Below are 21,530 nucleotides of genomic sequence, written 5' to 3'. Positions count from 1 at the left end.
TATAATGTGTTAGACTTAGAAAGGGTTCACTAATTTTTGATTTCTTTTACACACACATAGATTATGATTAGAATAGGTCCTGAACATAATATTTTAAACCAAATTTGAATCATTAGAACAACAATGGATAACAATATTAGATTATCAAGGCTAGGGAGAGAGGTGTTTTGGTTTTCTGTCTCTTGCAGAGAAAGGAAGAGACACCAGACGGGGACACGGAGATGTGAGGACCCTTCACAGCAGAGACAGATGTAGGGACAGCCGAGACAGCAACTGGGGTCAAGTGTCATGACGTTTGGGCTCCTGGAGAAGATGGATCCCACAAACACAGCAATAACCATGAAGGGGTTGGCGAAAACCAGGAACACCAGACCAACGAGGTTCGAGAGGCTCTTGGCAAAAAGGGGGACACGCCGGTGAACCCAAAACACACAGATCCTTGTTTGAAATCGGGGCAGAATAATCCCCAGAACTGTGCAATGACTAAAGGGTGGTCTAACCCCGGAGGTTGAAGAAAGAAGCTGAGAATCACCCAACTGGAAGACACTGGTAGCTGCAGCAATAAAAATAAAGGTTAAAAGCTCCTTAGACAGAGGTTCTAGTCTAAGTACATTTGAAAGGTATAAGGTGGCATTAAAATGGGAGTGGAAAACTGGAGCACCAAAATAAAGCTGTGGGAGAATTGGGGAGTGATGGGAGAGTCATCTGTAACTGCTGTTATGGTTGTAAATCTAACTTTGCTTGCATCTGAACTGCGTGAACACAGAGGTCATCCCACATATGGTCCACCCGTTAAAGGGGGACAGAGGGCCTCAGGATCAAGAAAACCTGGACCTTGCGACCCTGGAGTGCATGTTGTAAGTGATCTCTTTCAGAGATCAAAAGGGGGAATTATTAGATTATTCTGTTATCATATGTTACCTTATATATGTAATCAAAGTAATTGAATTAGAATACTGCTGTAGATCACATTATACCCTTTAATATAGAGTGTGTGAGCTGTATGTAGTGTAGTTCTCATTATACTTTTGAGTTAACAGAACATATTCACATATTAGTTCATTAGATAAATGTGCATCACTCTGTATCCTTGATCTGCTGGGAATGTGTTACACTGTTTTCTTGACATGCTTAATTGTTGAATCATGAAGAGAAGGTTGTAAGCAGGAGACTCTGTGTCTAAAGACAGGGGAGATAGATAGACCACATTCCACACCCCCACCTTACAGAAAGCAGAGAAACAACTGCCGAGGTCATAACTTAGGCGCTGTAACAGAGAAAAAATGTGATGTTTTGGCTTTTACGACTAGCTGGGGGCCACTAGAGACTATAAAAAGCTGAGCAACCCGTCACCATTTTGAGACATGTGCCTGACCCTCTGGTAGCATCTCTCCCGTCCGGACGTTGTAATGCTCTGACTGTTGAATTGTATGGAAATAAATGATTGTTGATTGAGCATTTATACACAGAGTATTGTCCCTCCTTCAGCCCAAAGATTCAAAGAATTGGGAGAATTCAACACTCTGTACTTAAGGCGGCAACTGGAGGTGCCTCGTTGCTGGATTATTGTGTAACTCTTGTTAGTGTTCCGTCGATTCTCTAGCCTCTTCGAGTAAAGACCCGTGAGCTATTCTCATGTTGTTCTCCTGTCTCTGTGCTAGATGCTATCCGCCTGCCTGAGGACTTTCCACCCCTGCTTGGTTGAGAGTTGGGTGAGTCGGTGTGGTCCGAGCTGGACGAAGAATCCCTGGGAGGAGGAGTATGTGTGTTGGTGTTTTCTCTAAAACTTCCCTCGTGACCCTTGGAACCCCCTGGACCCGTTTCCCTGCACTTGTAGATATCGCACTTGGTGACTGTAGAAAATAAACTACCTACTCTTGTGATTTCAGTCTGTGCTAGTCCTTCCTGTGCCCGTGACAGAATAATCCAGCCACGAAATGGACTCCACAGACTCAACACCTGCTGCGGCAACCACGATCTCTCTGGAGGGAATAGTGCAATGTCACAAACAGATGTTAATTCAACTCAGCGGGGAAGTGGCAGCGCTGACCCAGGCTCTCGCCCAACATATTCTGCTGCCGGAAAGCCCGCCTCCCATGGCATCTTCGCAGGTAACTCTCACTGCTGTCGCTATGCCTGCTGCCACAGCCACTCAGGCATCTGGCGTCATAGCCCCATTTTCACTAGATTAACTGTTACCCACACCTGAGACGTTTTCTGGGGAACTGGGGGAATGTGCGGGATTCTTAACACAGTGTACTATGCTGTTCAAACAGTTGCCAAATATGTTCACTAGCGACGGGGTTAAAATTGCGTCCCTGACCCAGTTGCTTCGTGATCGAGCTTTGACCTGGGCTCAGGCTCTGCTGCAGGCCAGCCCTGAAATTTCTTATGATGACTTTCTGGCCCGTTTCAAGGCAGTATTTGATCAGGGCTCCAGTGCGGAGGCTGACGGCCACCGTTTGATCAACCTAAGACAAGGTAGTGGCTGACTATTCGATTGATTTTTGGACCCTGACTGTGCAAGCTAATTGGGGCTCTGAGGCTCTAAGAACCACTCTGTTAAATAATGTCAACGAGGAGCTTAAAGATGAAATAATGATGCGTGAAATCCCTTCCTCTCTGGAGGTGCTTATGTCACTATGCATCCAGGTGGATGACTGCCTACGGGCGCGCCGGGCCTCACGGAAACAGTCGTTTCGGGAACTTCCAGTATCGAGGGAGGACCAGCCTGAGTCACGGGAAGCCCAGAGTGTCAGGGAGGATGAGGGGGAACAGCCAATGCAGCTAGGTCACTCGTGGCTCTCGCTGGCGGAACAACAGCAGGGGTGAGTGTTTAAATTGTGGCCGTAAAGGTCATTTCATCTGCACCTGTCCTGCGCTGGCAAAAGGGCCAGTAATTGAGAGGGTACTGGTGGGCGACCTGTCTGGCAAACACCCTCTTCCATGTTTGTTGCTGGCCGCTACACTCACTTTTCGGACTGAGTCATATTCTCTCTCCGCTCTGATAGATTCAGGAGCGGAACAAAACTTTATTGATTCCTCACTAGTTGCTAAGCTCCACATTCACACCAAGCCTCTGCCAAATCCTCAGCCTTATTCGGTCAACGTTTGCCAGACATAACTCTTGTCACCTTACCTATCGCCCTCACCCTCTCCGGCAATCACACAGAGAACATTAGCTTTTGTGTTTTCAAGGCTCCTGTCACCCCCCCACGTGTTAGGCTACCCATGGCTAATGCAACATAACCCACACATTGATTGGCAAAAGGAGCAGATTACGGGATGGAGCACTGAATGCCATATGAACTGCTTTCGGGCTGCCACTCCACCTGTGCCTTCCTCCTCCCCACGGGAGCCCTCTCTGTCCATGGATCTGTCATCGGTGCGTCGTATCTATCATGATCTAGCAGCAGTGTTCAGTAAAAATAAAGCACTGTCTCTCCCACCTCACCGGCCCTACGATTGCGCCACTGACCTCCTCCCAGGGGCTCCCTTGCCCTCTGCCCGTCTCTATAGCCTCACCCAGCCTGAGAGGGAGGCCATTGAAAAATATATCACTGACTCTCTGGCTGCAGGCATTATCCGCCCGTCGTCATCTCCTGTGGGGGCAGGTTTCTTTTTTGTAGAAAAAAAGACAAGACTCCGGCCATGCATAGATTTCCGTGGGCTTAACAAAATCACTGTAAAAAAACAAATACCCCCTACCGCTTCTGACATCGGCCTTTGAACTGCTTCAGGGGGCCACCGTGTTTAGCAAGCTCGACCTCTGTAATGCCTACCACTTTGTGAGAATTCGTGAGGGAGACGAATGGAAGACAGCGTTCAACACACCCCTTGGGCATTTTGAATATCTGGTGATGCCCTTCGGATTTACCAATGCCCCAACAGTATTCCAAGCTCTTGTTAATGATGCGCTGAGAGATTTCATTAATCAATGTGCCTTTGTTTATCTGGATGATATTCTCATTTTCTCCAGGTCCCAGGCAGAACACAAGGTCCATGTCCGACAGATACTTCAACGACTCCTGGAGAACAGACCGTTCGTGAAGGGTGAGAAATGTAAATTCCATGTCAACACTGTGGCTTTCCAGGGTTACATCATCGCTCGGGGAGATCTGAAGCCTGACCCGGAGAAGGTTTGGGTCATTGTGCACTGGCCTCGGCCCCCCAACCGTCTCCAGCTCCAGCGCTTCCTTGGATTCGCCAATTTCTATCGGCGCTTCATTATAGACTTCAGTAAGATCACTTTACCACTCACCAAACTCACCTATCCAAAAAACCCTTTCAGTGGGACCCGGCTACTCAGGAAGCTTTCGACCTACTGAAAAATAAGTTTGCCACTGCTCCTATCCTCCGTCAGCCTAACCTCCAGCAGCAGTTCGTGCACATGGCTTGGCACAAAGGTTAGTCTCTCCTCTGGCTTTCATCCACAGAACAATGGACAAGCAGAGAGAACAAACAGGAACTCGAAGCAGCCCTGCAGTGCATAGTCTCCCACAACCAAACCACCTGGTACGAGCATAGTCATGGCCCTGTGCCTTCCCGGCTAGCCCAGTCTGGCTACAAGTGTTTTTGCCTCTATTGTCCCTTCTCTCTTCCCTCTCGTGCTCTGCGCACCACCGGGGCAGAGTTCACTGTGGACTCCCGCACCTGCAAGCAATCTCCTGTGATCAGCGCTCACTCTAGCTCTGTACTTAAGGCGGCAACTGGAGGTGCCTCGTTGCTGGATTATTGTGTAACTCTTGTTAGTGTTCCGTCGATTCTCTAGCCTCTTCGAGTAAAGACCCGTGAGCTATTCTCATGTTGTTCTCCTGTCTCTGTGCTAGATGCTATCCGCCTGCCTGAGGACTTTCCACCCCTGCTTGGTTGAGAGTTGGGTGAGTCGGTGTGGCCCGAGCTGGACGAAGAATCCCTGGGAGGAGGAGTATGTGTGTTGGTGTTTTCTCTAAAACTTCCCTCGTGACCCTTGGAACCCCCTGGACCTGTTTCCCTACACTTGTAGATATAGGAATTGGTGACTCTGGAAAATAAACTACCTACTGTTGTGATTTCAGTCTGTGATAGTCCTTCCTGTGCCGGTGACATTCTGTCTGTCAACATATGAAAAAGTTGAAGGTGCACAACCTAGCAATGGGAAAAGAGCGCTTTTGTTTGTTTTCCTGTTTTTGCCCAGCGTCTATTAGCAATTTGCTCAGATAGCTGAAATGGTAGATGCCCAAACAGCTGGATTAACTGTGGAAAAACTACCCAGCAAAAGGGAAAAGAGTGCAATTGTCAGACATGCTCACTTAATAAAGAGAGCCCCAGGAGTTGAGGGCGTGCTTTATTACGAGGCTGATGTTTCAGTCTTATGCAAGGAAGTGTTTTAATATGAAAAACTATCCCATCTTTGGATGGGGAGACTGATAAAGCAAGTATTACTGCTTAAAAAGTGAAATTTACTGTTTGAAAAATGCAAGCGTTAGAGCTTAATCTTCTCTCAAATATTAACCTGTGTCTTGTTTGTATGTGTGGGGAGCAGCCAGGCTGGGTCATATTAGAATGAAATAAAATTCTTATCTTACACTTATAAACTTGTTCAGGTTAGAGACCAGATTAGAAGTTTGCTCAGGTCTTTCTATGGGATATGAGGGATTTACTTCTGAACATTTCTGAACACTGACTCGAAACACAAGTAAAAGGTCAAAATTTTAAAATGTACTCTATACTAGTTAAAGATTTAAATTGTTGACAATATGTCATGTATATTATTTTAGTCTTTGGAAAATGTCTGAAATGTCTTCTTTTTAACACATTTACTAAATATCAAGGTATTGGCCGACTTGAACAAGATGTGGAGGCAATGTTATTTTGTTTTCGTACAGTTTTCGTCAATTTTTTTTTTGGATGAAAACCAGATGATAACTAAATAAAAATACTGGCCCTTAGACTTTTAGTAGATACATTTCTTCAATCAATTTGAAACTCCTAAATAGCCTCATTCTCGAGTTATCACAAACTTGGGTTTCCATGCCAACCCACTGCCCGTCTGTACACCCGATGGTGTGATGACAATACCCCACCAGCTTTTTATGTCTAAGGAGTAATAAAAACGAATGCATGAGGACAAAATCTATCATGAATGTACTATTTCATCAACAAATAAAAACAGATGAAAATGCTGTGTCGAGATGAAATCCAATCAGAACTAATTAACTTGTGTCGAAGGACGGGACAAGTTTGGAAGTGATCCAGTCAGCAGTAATCTTCATGTGCAGCAGGATCAGATGCGCACATTTGCTCTGTCATCGAGAATCACGGTCAGTTCGAGGGAGGACTCTCTGTTTCTCATGAGAATGCAACAAAATATCAACGCTGGGGAGGAAGAGAAGAGCAGACATATGGACACATTTCACATTTAATATCAGGGTAAGGAAGAGGATTTGTAAACCAAAAAACTTTTACACTTTATATTTTAGTCGACTAAATCAGCTTTATATTTAGTCTATGATCATCTTATGGTATTGTCGTCTGAAGCTCGACTAAAACTAAAAAAACATTAAGATGCTTAAATTATGACTTAAACCAAATCAGTCTGTTTGCTTTCATCATAATAGTGGAGATGCATTTTCTGATTTTTTTGTAAATATGACTTGCTAATTCATATTTTCTAAGATCTTTCATTGATATTTACGGTCAAAAATCTAATTTCCTTCAGTGCAAAATATATTAAGTATAAAATCACTGATTTTACTTCAATTACTCCCAAACTGCAGGATTTTCTCTCACATTAAAAAGCAAAAAAAAAAAATTACACTGAAAATAAAAATAAATGCTCCACTATTAAAATAATAGTGGAAATAACAAATACAAACTGAAAAGGAAACGCTGCATCGGCCTTTATGCAATCATATTGTACCTAGGGCTGAACGATATATCGCATTTGCGATAATATCGCGACATGATCAAGTGCAATTTTCTAACCGCAAAGGCTGCGATTATACTCTGGACATGTCCAAATTCATGGGCTGCATCCTCCTGAGGCCGCATTTGTAGACCGATTACGTCACAGCGACGCGCCGAAGGCTGTCCAAATTACTACCATATCCCAGAATTCATAGCGCGGCCCAGCCAAACTCCAGTTTCCAGCAATGGCGGCCGCTACTAAGTTTTAAAATTACTCATACTAATCTTTCTGGGTCACAAAATAAACTTTTAACATATTTTCAGGCGAGAAAGTAGTTGTGTAAACATCAAATATCTGCTCGATTTATCAAGATATCCCATATTTGCGAAAGTGCTTCGACGTTTTCAGAGGCGTCTGCTACCCACCAGCTCGACAGCTAGCCGGGAGCTCGAGGGTTACTGATGCGGCCGAGAACGGCACAACTCCCGGCACATCATTTTCAGATCACCGCGGAGTTTCACTGCTCGGGTTAAACGTAATATATAAGTCACTTAGACAACCTAAAAATGTTATTGTTGGGCTTTTTTCAGTGTTTTGTTTGTTCGTGAGTAAATCGGTTTGGCTGAGATTAAAGTTATTAGATTAGATAAAATAAAACTTAATTAATCCCCCGGGTGGGTTCCTCCTTGGTTTTCACACAGCTGACTAAACGTCAAACAGAAAACTTATTAAACAGAAGTATGAGACAGTCGAGAATTTACACCAGTGTCTGGTTATATTTTAGATAGCAAGAAGCAGACGGCCGAGTTTATTAAACTCCACCGAGACAGCGGTGACGCTAATCAGAACTAGCCTTCTGATTAGCTAATCAGAAGGCTAGACCGTCCAATTTCACGCCTTTAAATTTTAAAGGCGTGTTTGTGTGTGTGTTTATACAATTGCTATTATGTTTGCACTTTATGTGTAATGTTACTGACTGCAGAGATCAGTAAGATGTGTGTATTTTTTATTTATTAGTTTTATTTATTTAATATTATTTTTTAATTGAATGACTGTCTAGTAGTTCACAGATGTCGAAAAACTGAGTGTGGTAAAGCCACTGATTTTTTTATGTATATTTCTGCAATCTGCACATTGTACTGACTTTCATTTTAATGTTTACACCAGGGTTCCTTGTCAGCACTTTATGCTCAGATGTTTGTAAGCTAAAAATAAACTATTGTGTATGTTCAAATATACTGTTGTGATTGAAGAAGTTAAATAAAAATGTCAGTCATCAATTCATGCATCACCTCATGTCATCATAACAGAGGTCTGTCTTCCAGGAAAGAACAGTTTAAAATTAATGTAATATAGTATTGGCCATACTATATGATGTATTGCTTGTCTTTGTTTAATAATACAGAAGACAAAGACCTTAAAAAATAATCGCATATCGCATCGCAATCGCAATATTGGGGCAAAAAATCGCAATTAGATTATTTTCCATAATCGTTCAGCCCTAATTGTACCTCACCAAAAAAAAAAGTAGGTAGAACAGAACAACAAATGTCTGTTACATCATCATTTTTCAATTCATTTATAAATTCACCAGATAACAGGATATGAACCTCTTTTCCTTTTTCTCTCTTCTCCATAATTTTCTTCCTAACTGTTTTTTATCCTTTGCTTTATCCAGTTTTGCCTTTGTTATCTTCTTCTAAATGTCCAAGTTCAGCTGAGGGTGACTTAAGTTTCTGATTAGGTTTGTTATTACAAACATTTTGTGGTGTGGTGGTTACTTTGTTACTTTTTTGTCTTCAATCACATGAAGAGCTTCCACGTTAACAATACGTGCCTCTGCCACTGTACAAGTGTTACATGTGCACGAAACAGAGTGGCTCACAGTCAGACATATGGGAGGCTGACTGACGGGTTAAACTGTCTGGGCCGTGAATGCTGAAAATTGGCCGATGTCACCTAATCAGCTTAAACTTACAACAGAAAATTAATAGTGTTTCTATATTTCCTCTTCTTGGATTCATGTATTGTGAGAATACAGACCTTTTACCTGGTAAATGTGACATAGTGAGTGCAGCCCTCCAGCAAACCAACTTAGCATTCCCCATGCAATCCAAATCCAAACTGGTTAAAAAGCTGACAGGAAGCAACCTTAAATTTGGACATTTAGTCATCGCTGTGAAACAGGGCACCCTAAATCTAACAGGAATAAGAAAAGCCCACACTTGGAGCAGACACCTGCAACAACTTTATGTGATTCTGGAAAGTGCTGAATGCAGTCTGGAACTCTCAAGCCCTCAAGTCCTAAGCTGATTTTAACACAGTTTTCAACTTTAAAAGGACTGAGTGTGAAACATTAAAAGTTAGGAGAAAGCATTTTCAACCAGCCAGTATGTGCTCTGCATGAACATAAACATTTGACAAGCAAAGCAAGAGAATCCAGATGGAACTGAGTCAGGATTTTAATAATAGACATTAAAAGAGATAGACATCCTGAATAATGACTTCAGATGCTTTTTCTCTATAATTCAGTGAACAAAGACGGTGGTTATCCTGCTCTCACCTGCAAAGAGCCAATCAACAGGGGCCATGGGGAACATATGAGCCAGTGATTTGGTTCCTCTCAAGCATGCGCAAGGTAGGACTTTAAAACAGTTTCAGCTTTGTGGTTCGGGCTTATCTACTCACTATCTTATAAGTTTGTAAGTGTGCCGTGTTTGTTGACTAACCATTTAACCCCTTAATGTCTGGTGTATTGTGTTTGATATGTGAGTTTTTGTACGTTTTTGAGATTTTCTTCTCACCAAAAAATCTAAATAAATTGCACATTACATGTGACACAAATTAAAACTGATATATGTAGATTTAACTTTTTTTAATGTGTCAGAAGTTTCAATAAACACTTTACCTTCAAAAATAATTAAACTTTCTCTTTAAGGGATAAACACTGAAAACAGACTTGTCGCTTTTACAATTATTCCTCTTGCCCAAATGACATACAGTGGGGCAAAAAAGTATTTAGTCAGCCACCGATTGTGCAAGTTCCCCCACCTAAAATGATAACAGAGGTCAGTAATTTGCACCAGAGGTACACTTCAACTGTGAGAGACAGAATGTGAAAAAAAAAATCCATGAATTCACATGGTAGGATTTGTAAAGAATTTATTCGTAAATCGGGGTGGAAAATAAGTATTTGGTCAATAACAAAAATACAACTCAATACTTTGTAACATAACCTTTGTTGGCAATAACAGAGGTCAAACGTTTACTATAGGTCTTTACCAGGTTTGCACACACAGTAGCTGGTATTTTGGCCCATTCCTCCATGCAGATCTTCTCGAGAGCAGTGATGTTTTGGGGCTGTCGCCGAGCAACACGGACTTTCAACTCCCGCCACAGATTTTCTATGGGGTTGAGGTCTGGAGACTGGCTAGGCCACTCCAGGACTTTCAAATGCTTCTTACGGAGCCACTCCTTTGTTGCCCGGGCGGTGTGTTTTGGATCATTGTCATGTTGGAAGACCCAGCCTCGTTTCATCTTCAAAGTTCTCACTGATGGAAGGAGGTTTTGGCTCAAAATCTCACGATACATGGCCCCATTCATTCTGTCCTTAACACGGATCAGTCGTCCTGTCCCCTTGGCAGAAAAACAGCCCCATAGCATGATGTTTCCACCCCCATGCTTCACAGTAGGTATGGTGTTCTTGGGATGCAACTCAGTATTCTTCTTCCTCCAAACACGACGAGTTGAGTTTATACCAAAAAGTTCTACTTTGGTTTCATCTGACCACATGACATTCTCCCAATCCTCTGCTGTATCATCCATGTGCTCTCTGGCAAACTTCAGACGGGCCTGGACATGCACTGGCTTCAGCAGCGGAACACGTCTGGCACTGCGGGATTTGATTCCCTGCCGTTGTAGTGTGTTACTGATGGTGACCTTTGTTACTTTGGTCCCAGCTCTCTGCAGGTCATTCACCAGGTCCCCCCATGTGTTATGAACCGAAGTTCCGTGCGCAAGCTGGACCCAGAAGCAGAACACACACACACCAGGGTAGGAGGGAATAAAGAAAGCAAATTTATTATAACTAAAGGTGTCCCGTGAGGGTAGCCGAAAAAACAACGTATGGAACCAGAAGAAACCGAGGGACTGGGGAGGTGAACTGCGCAGGGAACGCCGAGAGCGGGGCTGTGAGAAGGGAGGTAGCCGGGCTGAGTGAACCAGAGGGGGGGGGCTCCAAAAGGGTCGAGACGGCGAGGCTGATAGTGCTTCCGAATCTCAGGCGGACAGGTGGACAGGCAGGTGGCTCGCAAAAACGCCGAGTTGTGATCGCTGAGAGGCGACTACGGACTGGCGTGGAGCAGCAGGTAGGGCAGGATTAAATAGTCCACCTGGTGATCGCCTGGGATGGGATGCAGGTGTGGGGTTAGCAGCCACGCCCGTGGGCGTGGGCATCCCAACAGCACCCCGGACGCCGGGCCGCGGACCATGACAGTACCCCCCCCTCAAGAGTCGCCCCCAGGCGACTGGCCAGGACCCCGCCTGCGGAGAGAAGCATGGAAAGCAGAGATGAGACGAGGGTCCAAAACGAAGGAGCGCGGGACCCAGAGGCGGTCCTCGGGGCCGTACCCCTCCCAATCCACGAGATACTGCCAGCCGCGCCCGCGCCGGCGCGCATCCAGGATACGCCGGACCGCATAGGCCGGATGGCCGCCGATGAGCCGGGTGGGAGGAGGGGGCTCGGAAGGAGGGCACAGGGGGCTGAGGCGGACCGGCTTAAGTTGAGACACATGGAACGTGGGGTGTACACGCCGAGAGGCCGCCACTGGGTTGACGACTCGGTCCACCTCGTACGGCCCGATGAAACGGGGAGCCAGTTTGCGGGACGTGCCCCGGAGCGGGATGTTCCCAGCAGCCAACCAAACCTTCTGTCCCGGCCGGTAGTCAGGGGCTGGGGCGCGGCGACGATCGGCGTAGTGCGCGTGTCGTTCCTTCGCGCGCAGGAGGGCGCGGCGAGCGCTGCGCCACACACGTTGGCAGCGCCGGAGGTGATGTGGAGCTGACGGGACGGAGAGAGTTAAGTCCTCTTCAGGGAACAGTGGAGGCTGATATCCGAGGGACGCTTCGAAAGGAGATAATCCGGTGGAGGACGAGGTGAGGGTGTTATGGGCGTACTCCACCCAGGGCAGGTAGGTAACCCAGGAGGAGGGGTTTTGACTAGCCACACACCTCAGCATAGTCTCCAGCTCCTGATTGAGACGTTCAGTTTGCCCATTGGATTGCGGGTGGAAACCGGAACTCAGACTGACCTTGGCGCCGAGAATGGAGCAGAAGGTCCTCCATACTTGTGAGGTGAACTGGGGACCACGATCGGAGACAATGTCCAGGGGAATTCCGTGGAGCCTGAAAACCTCAGTGATTAATGCTTGGGCAGTCTCAGCAGCCGAGGGCAGTTTGGCCAGCGGGATGAAGTGAGCGGCTTTAGAAAACCGGTCCACAACGGTGAGGATGACACACTTTCCAGAAGAGGTAGGGAGACCAGTAACAAAGTCAAGGGAGATGTGAGACCAGGGCCGGTGGGGTGTAGTGAGCGGGTGGAGCTGACCTACGGGATGCTTAGTGGATGACTTATTACGAGCGCAGACGGCACAGGCAGACACGTAGTCTCTCACGTCCCGTGTTAGCGATTTCCACCAGAAGTGTCTGCTGAGGAGGCGCGCCGTTCTGCTCACGCCCGGGTGGTACGTGAATCGTGCTGTGTGGATCCAGTGGATGACCGCTCCCCGGGCGGCGGCAGGAACGAAGCGCCGTCCTGGCGGTCCAGTCCCTGGGTCAGGGTCCCCCGGGAGCGCTCGGCGAATGGTCTCCTCAATCTCCCAGGTGAGAGCGCCCACCACGCAGGCGGCGGGTAGGATGGTGGCGGGGGGGGGGCGCCTCACTGTCGGGGGGAATACTGACGGGAGAGCGCATCGGGTTTGATGTTCTGTGACCCGGGACGATAGGAGAGCGTGAAGTTGAAGCGGGCGAAGAACAGGGACCAGCGAGCTTGATGCGGATTCAACCTCTTGGCGGTTCTAAGGTACAGTGGGTTCTTGTGATCTGTCCATATAAGGAAGGGCTGTTCGGCCCCTTCCAGCCAGTGACGCCATTCCTCCAATGCGAGTTTTACTGCTAGGAGTTCCCTGTCGCCGATGTCGTAATTCCTCTCCGCGGGGGTGAGACGGCGTGAGAAGAAGGCGCACGGCCGGAGTTTATTCAGGGGCCCGGACCGCTGGGAGAGAACCGCCCCAACTCCCGCATCAGACGCATCAACCTCAACAATAAACTGTTTTGAAGTGTCAGGATGGGTTAGAATGGGTGTGGACGTGAATAATCGCTTCAACTTAGCGAAGGCTGCGTGGGCTTCAGGGGACCATGTGAAAGGCACCTTGGGTGAGGTGAGTTGGGTGAGAGGCGCGGCCACCTGGCTGTAGTTCCGTATGAAGCGGCGATAAAAGTTCGCAAACCCCAGGAAGCTCTGAAGCTTCTTCCGTGACTCCGGAACCGGCCATTCCAATACCACTTTAACCTTCACCGGGTCGGTCTTCACCTGCCCACCTGCGAGGATGTAGCCCAAGAAGGAAATGGATGAGACGTGGAACTCACATTTTTCCGCTTTGACATACAGTCTGTTTTCGAGCAGCCGTTGCAGCACGCTCCTCACATGGATGCGATGGTCCTCAAGCGTCCAGGAAAAAATCAGAATATCATCCAGGTACACAAAAACAAACACGTTCAGGAAATCCCGTAACACGTCGTTGACTAGGGCTTGAAAAACCGCCGGGGCGTTCGTTAACCCGAACGGCATCACCAGATATTCGAAATGCCCTAGCGGGGTATTGAAGGCGGTCTTCCACTCGTCGCCCTCACGTATCCGTACCAGGTGGTAGGCGTTCCGCAGGTCCAGTTTGGTGAAGACTGTGGCTCCCTGGAGTGAGTTAAAAACAGAACTAATGAGTGGGAGGGGATATTTGTTTTTGACGGTGACGTCGTTCAGCCCCCTGTAATCGATGCACGGGCGGAGCGTCCCGTCTTTCTTTCCCACGAAGAAAAAACCCGCAGCCACGGGGGAGGACGACGGCCTAATACGTCCTGCAGCTAGCGACTCCTGGATGTAATTCTCCATGGTTTCTCTTTCGGGGCGAGACAGGTTATACAATCTGCTGGAGGGCAGCGATGCACCCGGGAGCAGCTCAATAGCACAGTCATATGGACGGTGAGGCGGGAGTGAGAGCGCCTCGTCTTTACTGAACACCTGCCGAAGATCGTGATAGTCGGAGGGCACGGAAGAGAGATCCGGTGCGGGTGGCGGGGCGGGACTCCGTTCCGCTGAGGCGGAGGGAACGGCTGACCTCAGGCAGTTCGCCAGACAAAACACACTCCAGCTCGCGATACTCTTTCCGGCCCAATCTATGTGTGGGTTATGTCTCTGTAGCCAGGGGTAGCCTAAGATAAGCGGGGTGTCAGGAGCGGGAAAAGTGAAAAAGGACAGCTGCTCTTGGTGGTTACCTGATGTGACTAACCGTACAGGCGCGGTTTGGTGAGTTATGTATGCAAACACTTGGTTGTTCAATGTGGACGCAGGGATGGGCGGTTCGAGTGGGGTAAGAGACACAGCTAACCTCTTAGCCAGCTTCTCATCCATAAGATTCTGTTCCGCCCCGGAGTCCACCAACGCGGGGCATGTAAAAGTCTGGTTAGGAGTCACAATAGTAACGGACAGTAACAATCGGGGTCTACTAGTGCTTAGAGCGCTGCCCACCCGTATCCCCGAACTCACCGGTGGGCCGGGTCGTTTGGGCGGACCGGGCAAACAGCGATGCGGTGACCTTCAAAGGATCTAGTCTCCTCGTGAAATGCTAGTTGGTCCTTCATCTGGTCGTTTAGTGACCGCAAAAAAACCCCACGGAGGGCCGAATCAGGCCAACCTACGGCGACCGCTCGGGTACGGAAGTCAACTAGGTACTCCGCAATACTGCGCCGCCCCTGACGGAGCCCCAGCAACTTCTGCGCGGCATCGTCCTCCGAAACCGGAGGGGAGAATGTAGCCTGGAACTCCTCCAGGAATTCATCGTACTCACATTCGTGAATGGGGTGAGAGGTTAAGTAAGCCTCAGCCCATGCTAGAGCACGTCCCCGTAACAATCCCACGAAGTGGGAGATCTTAGCGGCATCCGTGGGAAAAGCGTGAGGCGTGCGGCTGAAAAATAAGGAGCACTGGAAAAGGAACCCCCCACACAGGTCTAACTCCCCGTGGAAGGGTTCCAGCGACGGAGGCGAAACACTGCGGTGCACGGGGTCGGGCGGCCTGGTTTGCAGCTTATCCTGAGTGTCGCTGAGCTCTTGGTAACGGTCTTGGAGAGACTGGAGCTGCTGATCGTGGCGACCGAGGATAGCGCCCTGTTTATTAATAGCGGAGCGGAGTGGATCTGCTGGGTCCATACTGGCCAGTCCGTACTGTCATGAACCGAAGTTCCGTGCGCAAGCTGGACCCAGAAGCAGAACACACACACACCAGGGTAGGAGGGAATAAAGAAAGCAAATTTATTATAACTAAAGGTGTCCCGTGAGGGTAGCCGAAAAAACAACGTATGGAACCAGAAGAAACCGAGGGACTGGGGAGGTGAACTGCGCAGGGAACGCCGAGAGCGGGGCTGTGAGAAGGGAGGTAGCCGGGCTGAGTGAACCAGAGGGGGGGGGCTCCAAAAGGGTCGAGACGGCGAGGCTGATAGTGCTTCCGAATCTCAGGCGGACAGGTGGACAGGCAGGTGGCTCGCAAAAACGCCGAGTTGTGATCGCTGAGAGGCGACTACGGACTGGCGTGGAGCAGCAGGTAGGGCAGGATTAAATAGTCCACCTGGTGATCGCCTGGGATGGGATGCAGGTGTGGGGTTAGCAGCCACGCCCGTGGGCTTGGGCATCCCAACAGCACCCCGGACGCCGGGCCGCGGACCATGACACCGTGTGGTTCTGGGATCTTTGCTCACTGTTCTCATGATCATTTTGACCCCACGGGATGAGATCTTGCGTGGAGCCCCAGATCGAGGGAGATTATCAGTGGTCTTGTATGTCTTCCATTTTCTGATGATTGCTCCCACAGTTGATTTTTTCACACCAAGCTGCTTGCCTATTGTAGATTCACTCTTCCCAGTCTGGTGCAGGTCTACAATACTTTTCCTGGTGTCCTTCGAAAGCTCTTTGGTCTTGGCCATGGCGGAGTTTGGAGTCTGACTGTTTGAGGCTGTGGACAGGTGTCTTTTATACAGATGATGAGTTCAAACAGGTGCCATTCATACAGGTAACGAGTGGGGGACAGAAAAGCTTCTTACAGAAGACGTTACAGGTCTGTGAGAGCCAGAGATTTTCCTTGTTTGAGGTGACCAAATACTTATTTTCCACCCTAATTTACGAATAAATTCTTTACAAATCCTACCATGTGAATTCATGGATTTTTTTTTCACATTCTGTCTCTCACAGTTGAAGTGTACCTCTGGTGCAAATTACTGACCTCTGTCATCATTTTAAGTGGAGGAACTTGCACAATCGGTGGCTGACTAAATACGTTTTTGCCCCACTGTATATGAGATGGATTGAAATGGATTGAATGATAAAGCGGATGAAGATGGATGGATGGATGGATGAATGATTAACGAAACCGTCATTTCATGAAACTTTATTAACGTGTACATGTGTAAATTACAGAAAAATGGCATCAGTTTAATGTTTTTTAAGGAAAAAAAATCACAACGTTTTTTATTGTTTTGTACAACAGATTTGACTGGTCATTCTACAGATGCCTTTTTTATTTCCCTCTGACCATTAAAATTAAAGTTATGACTCCTCTCGCCATTGATTTAGAAAAGGGCTTCAAAAATAACTAACCAGGAGCATTGCCAAGATGGCTGCCAAGTGCTCGACCAGACTGACATTGTTAATACCAAAGCACATAAATTATGGTGACAACTTTGGGGCGGTTTAAATCTTTTTTTTTAGTGTAGCTGACTACCCAGAGGTCTCTGGGTTAGAGTAAACTGAGGCGAACCTTAACTGATGGGCTCAATGAAATGGAAAAGAGTGTTGGACACAGACACTCATTTCTTTGCAGATTACAAGAATTTGATTATGACGTCTATTTTCTTCACAGAATCTACTCATTCAGTGAGTTCCAGGGAAAAAGAAAAATCAAATAAGTGGTTATAAGGCAAAACCAAACTGCATGGAACAATAGCGTGTCAGGTTCCAGGATCTGCAGGGCATGTAATGGTTTCGATTTCCACCCACGCAACTCCAAGTTCCTACACTTCCTGCGGACAACAACACAACAACAAGGCAACCTCACTACAGATCTCTTCTGCTTCCTCTCAGGCGATGATTTTAAGCCTGTGTGAATACTCCGCTCACCCACTTCTTTCTGTAACAGCACAAGTGGCCTCAGCGTCACTCTTCAAGAACTGTTTGTACAGGTTTCGGTCAGCCCTCAACGTCCACCCACAGGGTTACTTTAGATTTTTTTTGATTTCCCATCCAGCCTTGCAACCCTGGATTTACGGTTTTACAAACTGTCCACTGGAACAGGTGCTAAAGCATCAGAAAAAAAAGGTACACATGTACTTATTGATCAGCCCCACAACTGCAAGGCCAGCCTTGATTCGAGATTTCAAGACAAAAGCTTTCCACTACCAGAAACTTTCTGTGGAAAAACATTTTTGTAGTAAACTTTTTTTTTTATTTACATTACTTTTGTTCCCTTGTTCCTTTCTCTTTCCTTCTGCCCTGCAGGAATCCTCCAAGCAGCTGGTTACAAAATAAGCTCTGGACCACATGCTGGACTTTGGGGAATGTTGGTGTTGAAATCGCCAAAAAGGAAAAGAAGAGGTTGAGCTCACTTGTAGAAACATAAAGATCTGGCAATGGCTTTCTGTCAGTAGAGACGGTTAAAAAGGGAGGAGACTCTCGGGAACCACCTGACATTTTCTCATTATTTTCATTTAATGTAATCCTTTTTATCTTACCAGTGGGGTTTACAGTTTTTGCTCGTTGCTTGAACACTATAAACCCATGCTTAGACTAAAGTAACACAACTTGAAGCTTTTGTTACCATACCCCAAACACATGTACCCATACCTTAAACAAAAGTGCTGCTTTGCACTCTGGTTGCAATTATGCAACACACTTACTCCTTTATGCAACACACATGGTCCTGCATACTACACTCTATTTCATACATAAGACACTTCGTTCAAAAATGAAATTTCAGGGTGCCATTTGGAAAACACATGTATCCAAAATACAAAACACATCGGGTAATTGCAACCACTCAAATACACACCTGAAGGCACTTACTTGCAAAACTGAACACCAATTAGCCAACTACAAAAAGCCCTCAGTTTAGCCATTTCAAGAACTTTGCAAGCATGGATGGAGGGAGAGCAAGAGGAAGAGGAGGAGGAGGTCAAAGAGGCCATGCACGGACCCATATTTCTGATGATATAAGAGCAACTTTGGTGGACCATGTCATCAACCACGGCCTGACTATGAGGGAAGCTGGGCAGAGAGTCCACCCACATCTAAGCCGCTTCACAGTGGCATCTGTAATAAGAAAATTCCGACTAGAAAACAGGTCTGTCTTCATCTCACTGCCTTCTACTCTACTCAGATGGTTTTTATAGTACTGTTCTACAGTTACCATATCAAGTGTGCAGGGTACTGCAGGGTGCTAATGCTCCTTTTGCAGCCAAAGTGGTAGTTTCTGTGAAGCATACCATGATTACTTATATTGAAGTACAGTGTTGTACAGTGGATGATACAGTATATACAGTAAAGTACTGTAAGAAAAATAAGCAAACCGATGACAATATGTGGTTGTATTTCTCTAGAATGACTCGAAGACCTTCTGGGGGAGGACGCCAACGCCTGTTCACACAACAGCAGGAACTTGCCGTTGTGGACCTAGTGAGGGCAGACAATGCTATGCGTCTCCACCAGCTACGAAAGCAAATACTTGCAGACAGGCAAGTGTTCAACAACATAAACCATGTGAGCATCACCACCATCAGACGCATCTTGGGAAAACACAGCATCACCATGAAGCAGCTCTACAGAGTCCCATTTGAGAGGAACAGTGACAGGGTCAAAGGACTTCGAGCTGAATATGTACCATATCAGTACCACATGAATACATTCTGAGAGCTACACAGGTACCTGTGTGATGGGTGAGGGTTCTGTATGTGTAGCACTGTAGTGCAGTAATATGTTCTCTTTTTTCTTTTCTTTTTTACAGAGAATCTTGGCCATGGATGGAGCTGCACAGCCTCATGAATTCATTTTCATTGATGAAGCTGGATTCGACCTGTGCAAAACAAGACGACGGGGTCGTAATGTAATTGGCCAAAGGGCAATTGTGCACGTTCCAGGGCAGCGCGGGGGAAATATCACATTGTGTGCCGCCATAAGCCTTCGAGGGCTTCTGCATCATCATGCAAAACTAGGTCCATACAATAGGCAACATATACTCACATTTCTAGATGCTCTCCATGATATAGTTGTACAGAACAGACCAGATCAGCCCAGGTTTGTGGTGATATGGGATAATGTCAGTTTCCATCGGGCTGCTCTGGTCCAGGCCTGGTTCTCCAACCACAGTCAACTTGAAGTGGTATGCTTGCCCCCTTACTCACCATTTTTAAACCCTATAGAGGAATTTTTTTAGGCTTGGAGATGGCGTGTATATGACCGCCAACTACATGCCTGCATGCCTCTTCTGCAGGCAATGGAACAGGCCTGCGGCGACATTCAGGTGACAGCAATCCATGGATGGTTTTGACATGGAAGAGGATATTTTCCCCAGTGCCTAGCGGGAGAAGACATTGCTTGCGATGTTGATGAGGTCCTGTGGCCAGACCCCAACAGACGGCGGGATCCATGAGCCCACGTATGCACAATTGTCATGATTTTTTGTTTACAGTATAGTGTTTTTTCTATTACTGTATTATGGGTTTTTTGTTTTTGTTTTGTTTTTTTGCTTTATCTGAATTCATGGTACTGCAATGTACAGTGTTGCAATGTACAATATTGAGTAGGCCTATTTGCTTTTTTGGTTGTTTGCAAATGTGTCTCCTGAAAATATGCCTTCTGAATGAACAATGGAAATCAAAGACTGCAGTGCTTTATATAAAGTAGACTAGTGTGTTCCCCCTGCTCTGTAAGTGTTTGCATACGATGCAAGTATGTGTCATTTTGTCAACAGTTACATTTTGACAAAGGAATGTCAGGTTTTGATAGCAGAGTTTAGGTTTTGAGAGTAGAGTTTCAATTTGGTGCAGATGTGAATGGTATATTTCCCAGTGTTGTGTCATGTGTACTTGTGTTTAGGGTTTTGGCACAATGAGCAAAGTTTTGCAAAATGTGTTCAGGCAACGGGCAAAAACTGTAAGGTCTTCGAGCTTATTGCCTCCGACCTGCACAAGTTCATATATGGCTGTGGATGTCCTTGTGTACATGTCTATTTAAAAGCTGCACTTTCTTTTTGAACGTCCATTTAAGATTAGCCTAGATGATACCTGCAGCTGTTTCAGTGGGTCAGTTTTTTGTGAGTCACAGCTCTTTGATCACCAAACGCAACATCTTTTTCCTCCTGTTACCCCAACCGTTTCTTTCTATTTACGACCCTTTTTCTTGTGCTGTAAATAAATCCAATTTTCGAGACCTTGAAGTGACTCTGCGCGTCTGTGAACTTGGCATGCCACGGATGAAAAGTGTGTCTTTGAAGCATCTTCTTAGATGTCCTTCCTTTTACAACGGCCTATATTTAGGCGCTGTAATTGCTCCACTTGTGGCATAATGCTGTGGAGGATCAAACACGTAGGGTCATACATGAAGCAGTAATGACTTGACAGTACCTGTGCCGCCTCACTTGAACTGTATTTATGCTGTTGAGCATTAGGAGAAAGCCACACAGTCACGGTCGATTTAAGTGTGTGTGTGTGCGTGTGTGGACCAACTCTATTAAACATACATCTTCCCTTTGGGCAGAATCACTCTTCCCTCTGTGTCTGATTCACCCCTCGGGAAGCAATCACTCTTCAGTGCCTTCAATACCTTTCCAGACAGTTGTTTTGCACCGCCTATCAACGTCAGAGCTGCACTTCTCTTGGTTTCGCTTATTTCTGATTTGCCTTGTTGCTTTGATTTGACAGTACTTCTCTGCCTTCATCTGCTCTCAGCAGCAGAGTCGTCCGCCGCCCACATGCATTCATCATGCAAAATAATGAGTTCCTATTTCCGTGTGAATTTGCTGGCCATACTGAATATGTTCGTTTCTCTACTGAATATGTATTTTTGCTTTCTTTCTTTTTTCTTTGATTGTTTTATTGAATTGGATTTCAGGTATTGAAGCTGAAAAAGTCAATGCTAACATATATCAACTGTTTTAGTTTTTTGGCCCTTGACGTCACAAATTTTTCGGCCATTGTCTACCAATCAGAAGGTCAGTGAGTCCTTAATCTGTATGGTAAAGTATCCTTGGGCAAGATAGCGAACACTGGGTTGCCCTCAGTGCATCCAATGGAGTGTGAGTGTGAGCATTAGAAAGTGCTTAGACTTT

The 21,530-nt window shown here is 46.4% G+C and overlaps 1 protein-coding gene across 1 annotated transcript; it reads left to right on the top strand.

Moving 5' to 3' along the window:
- Positions 1-1,937: 1,937 nt before the first annotated feature.
- LOC146608501 (uncharacterized) lies at positions 1,938-4,873 on the top strand. Its single transcript, XM_085348657.1, has 5 exons — positions 1,938-2,111; positions 2,629-2,828; positions 3,980-4,053; positions 4,437-4,715; positions 4,830-4,873. Exons 1-5 carry the CDS (start codon positions 1,938-1,940, stop codon positions 4,871-4,873), a joined length of 771 nt encoding a protein of 256 aa, XP_085204783.1.
- The last annotated feature ends 16,657 nt before the right edge of the window (positions 4,874-21,530 follow it).

The sequence above is a fragment of the Diplotaxodon limnothrissa genome, linkage group LG23 (assembly GCF_057381915.1).
Source record: "Diplotaxodon limnothrissa isolate DT_005_m linkage group LG23, D_limnothrissa_male_GT1.1, whole genome shotgun sequence".
NCBI lineage: Eukaryota > Metazoa > Chordata > Actinopteri > Cichliformes > Cichlidae > Diplotaxodon > Diplotaxodon limnothrissa.
The sequence above is the reverse complement of the archived record's forward strand: the minus strand, read 5'-3'. Positions and strand labels throughout refer to the sequence as shown.

Coding starts and splice junctions, on each gene's coding strand:
- LOC146608501 (XM_085348657.1), top strand. CDS start 1,938: ATGGACTCCACAGACTCAACACCTGCTGCGGCAACCACGATCTCTCTG. Junction 4,054..4,436: donor GAACAGACCGTTCGTGAAGG/GTGAGAAATGTA, acceptor TTTCATCCACAG/AACAATGGACAAGCAGAGAG. Junction 4,716..4,829: donor ACTTAAGGCGGCAACTGGAG/GTGCCTCGTTGC, acceptor TCTCTGTGCTAG/ATGCTATCCGCCTGCCTGAG.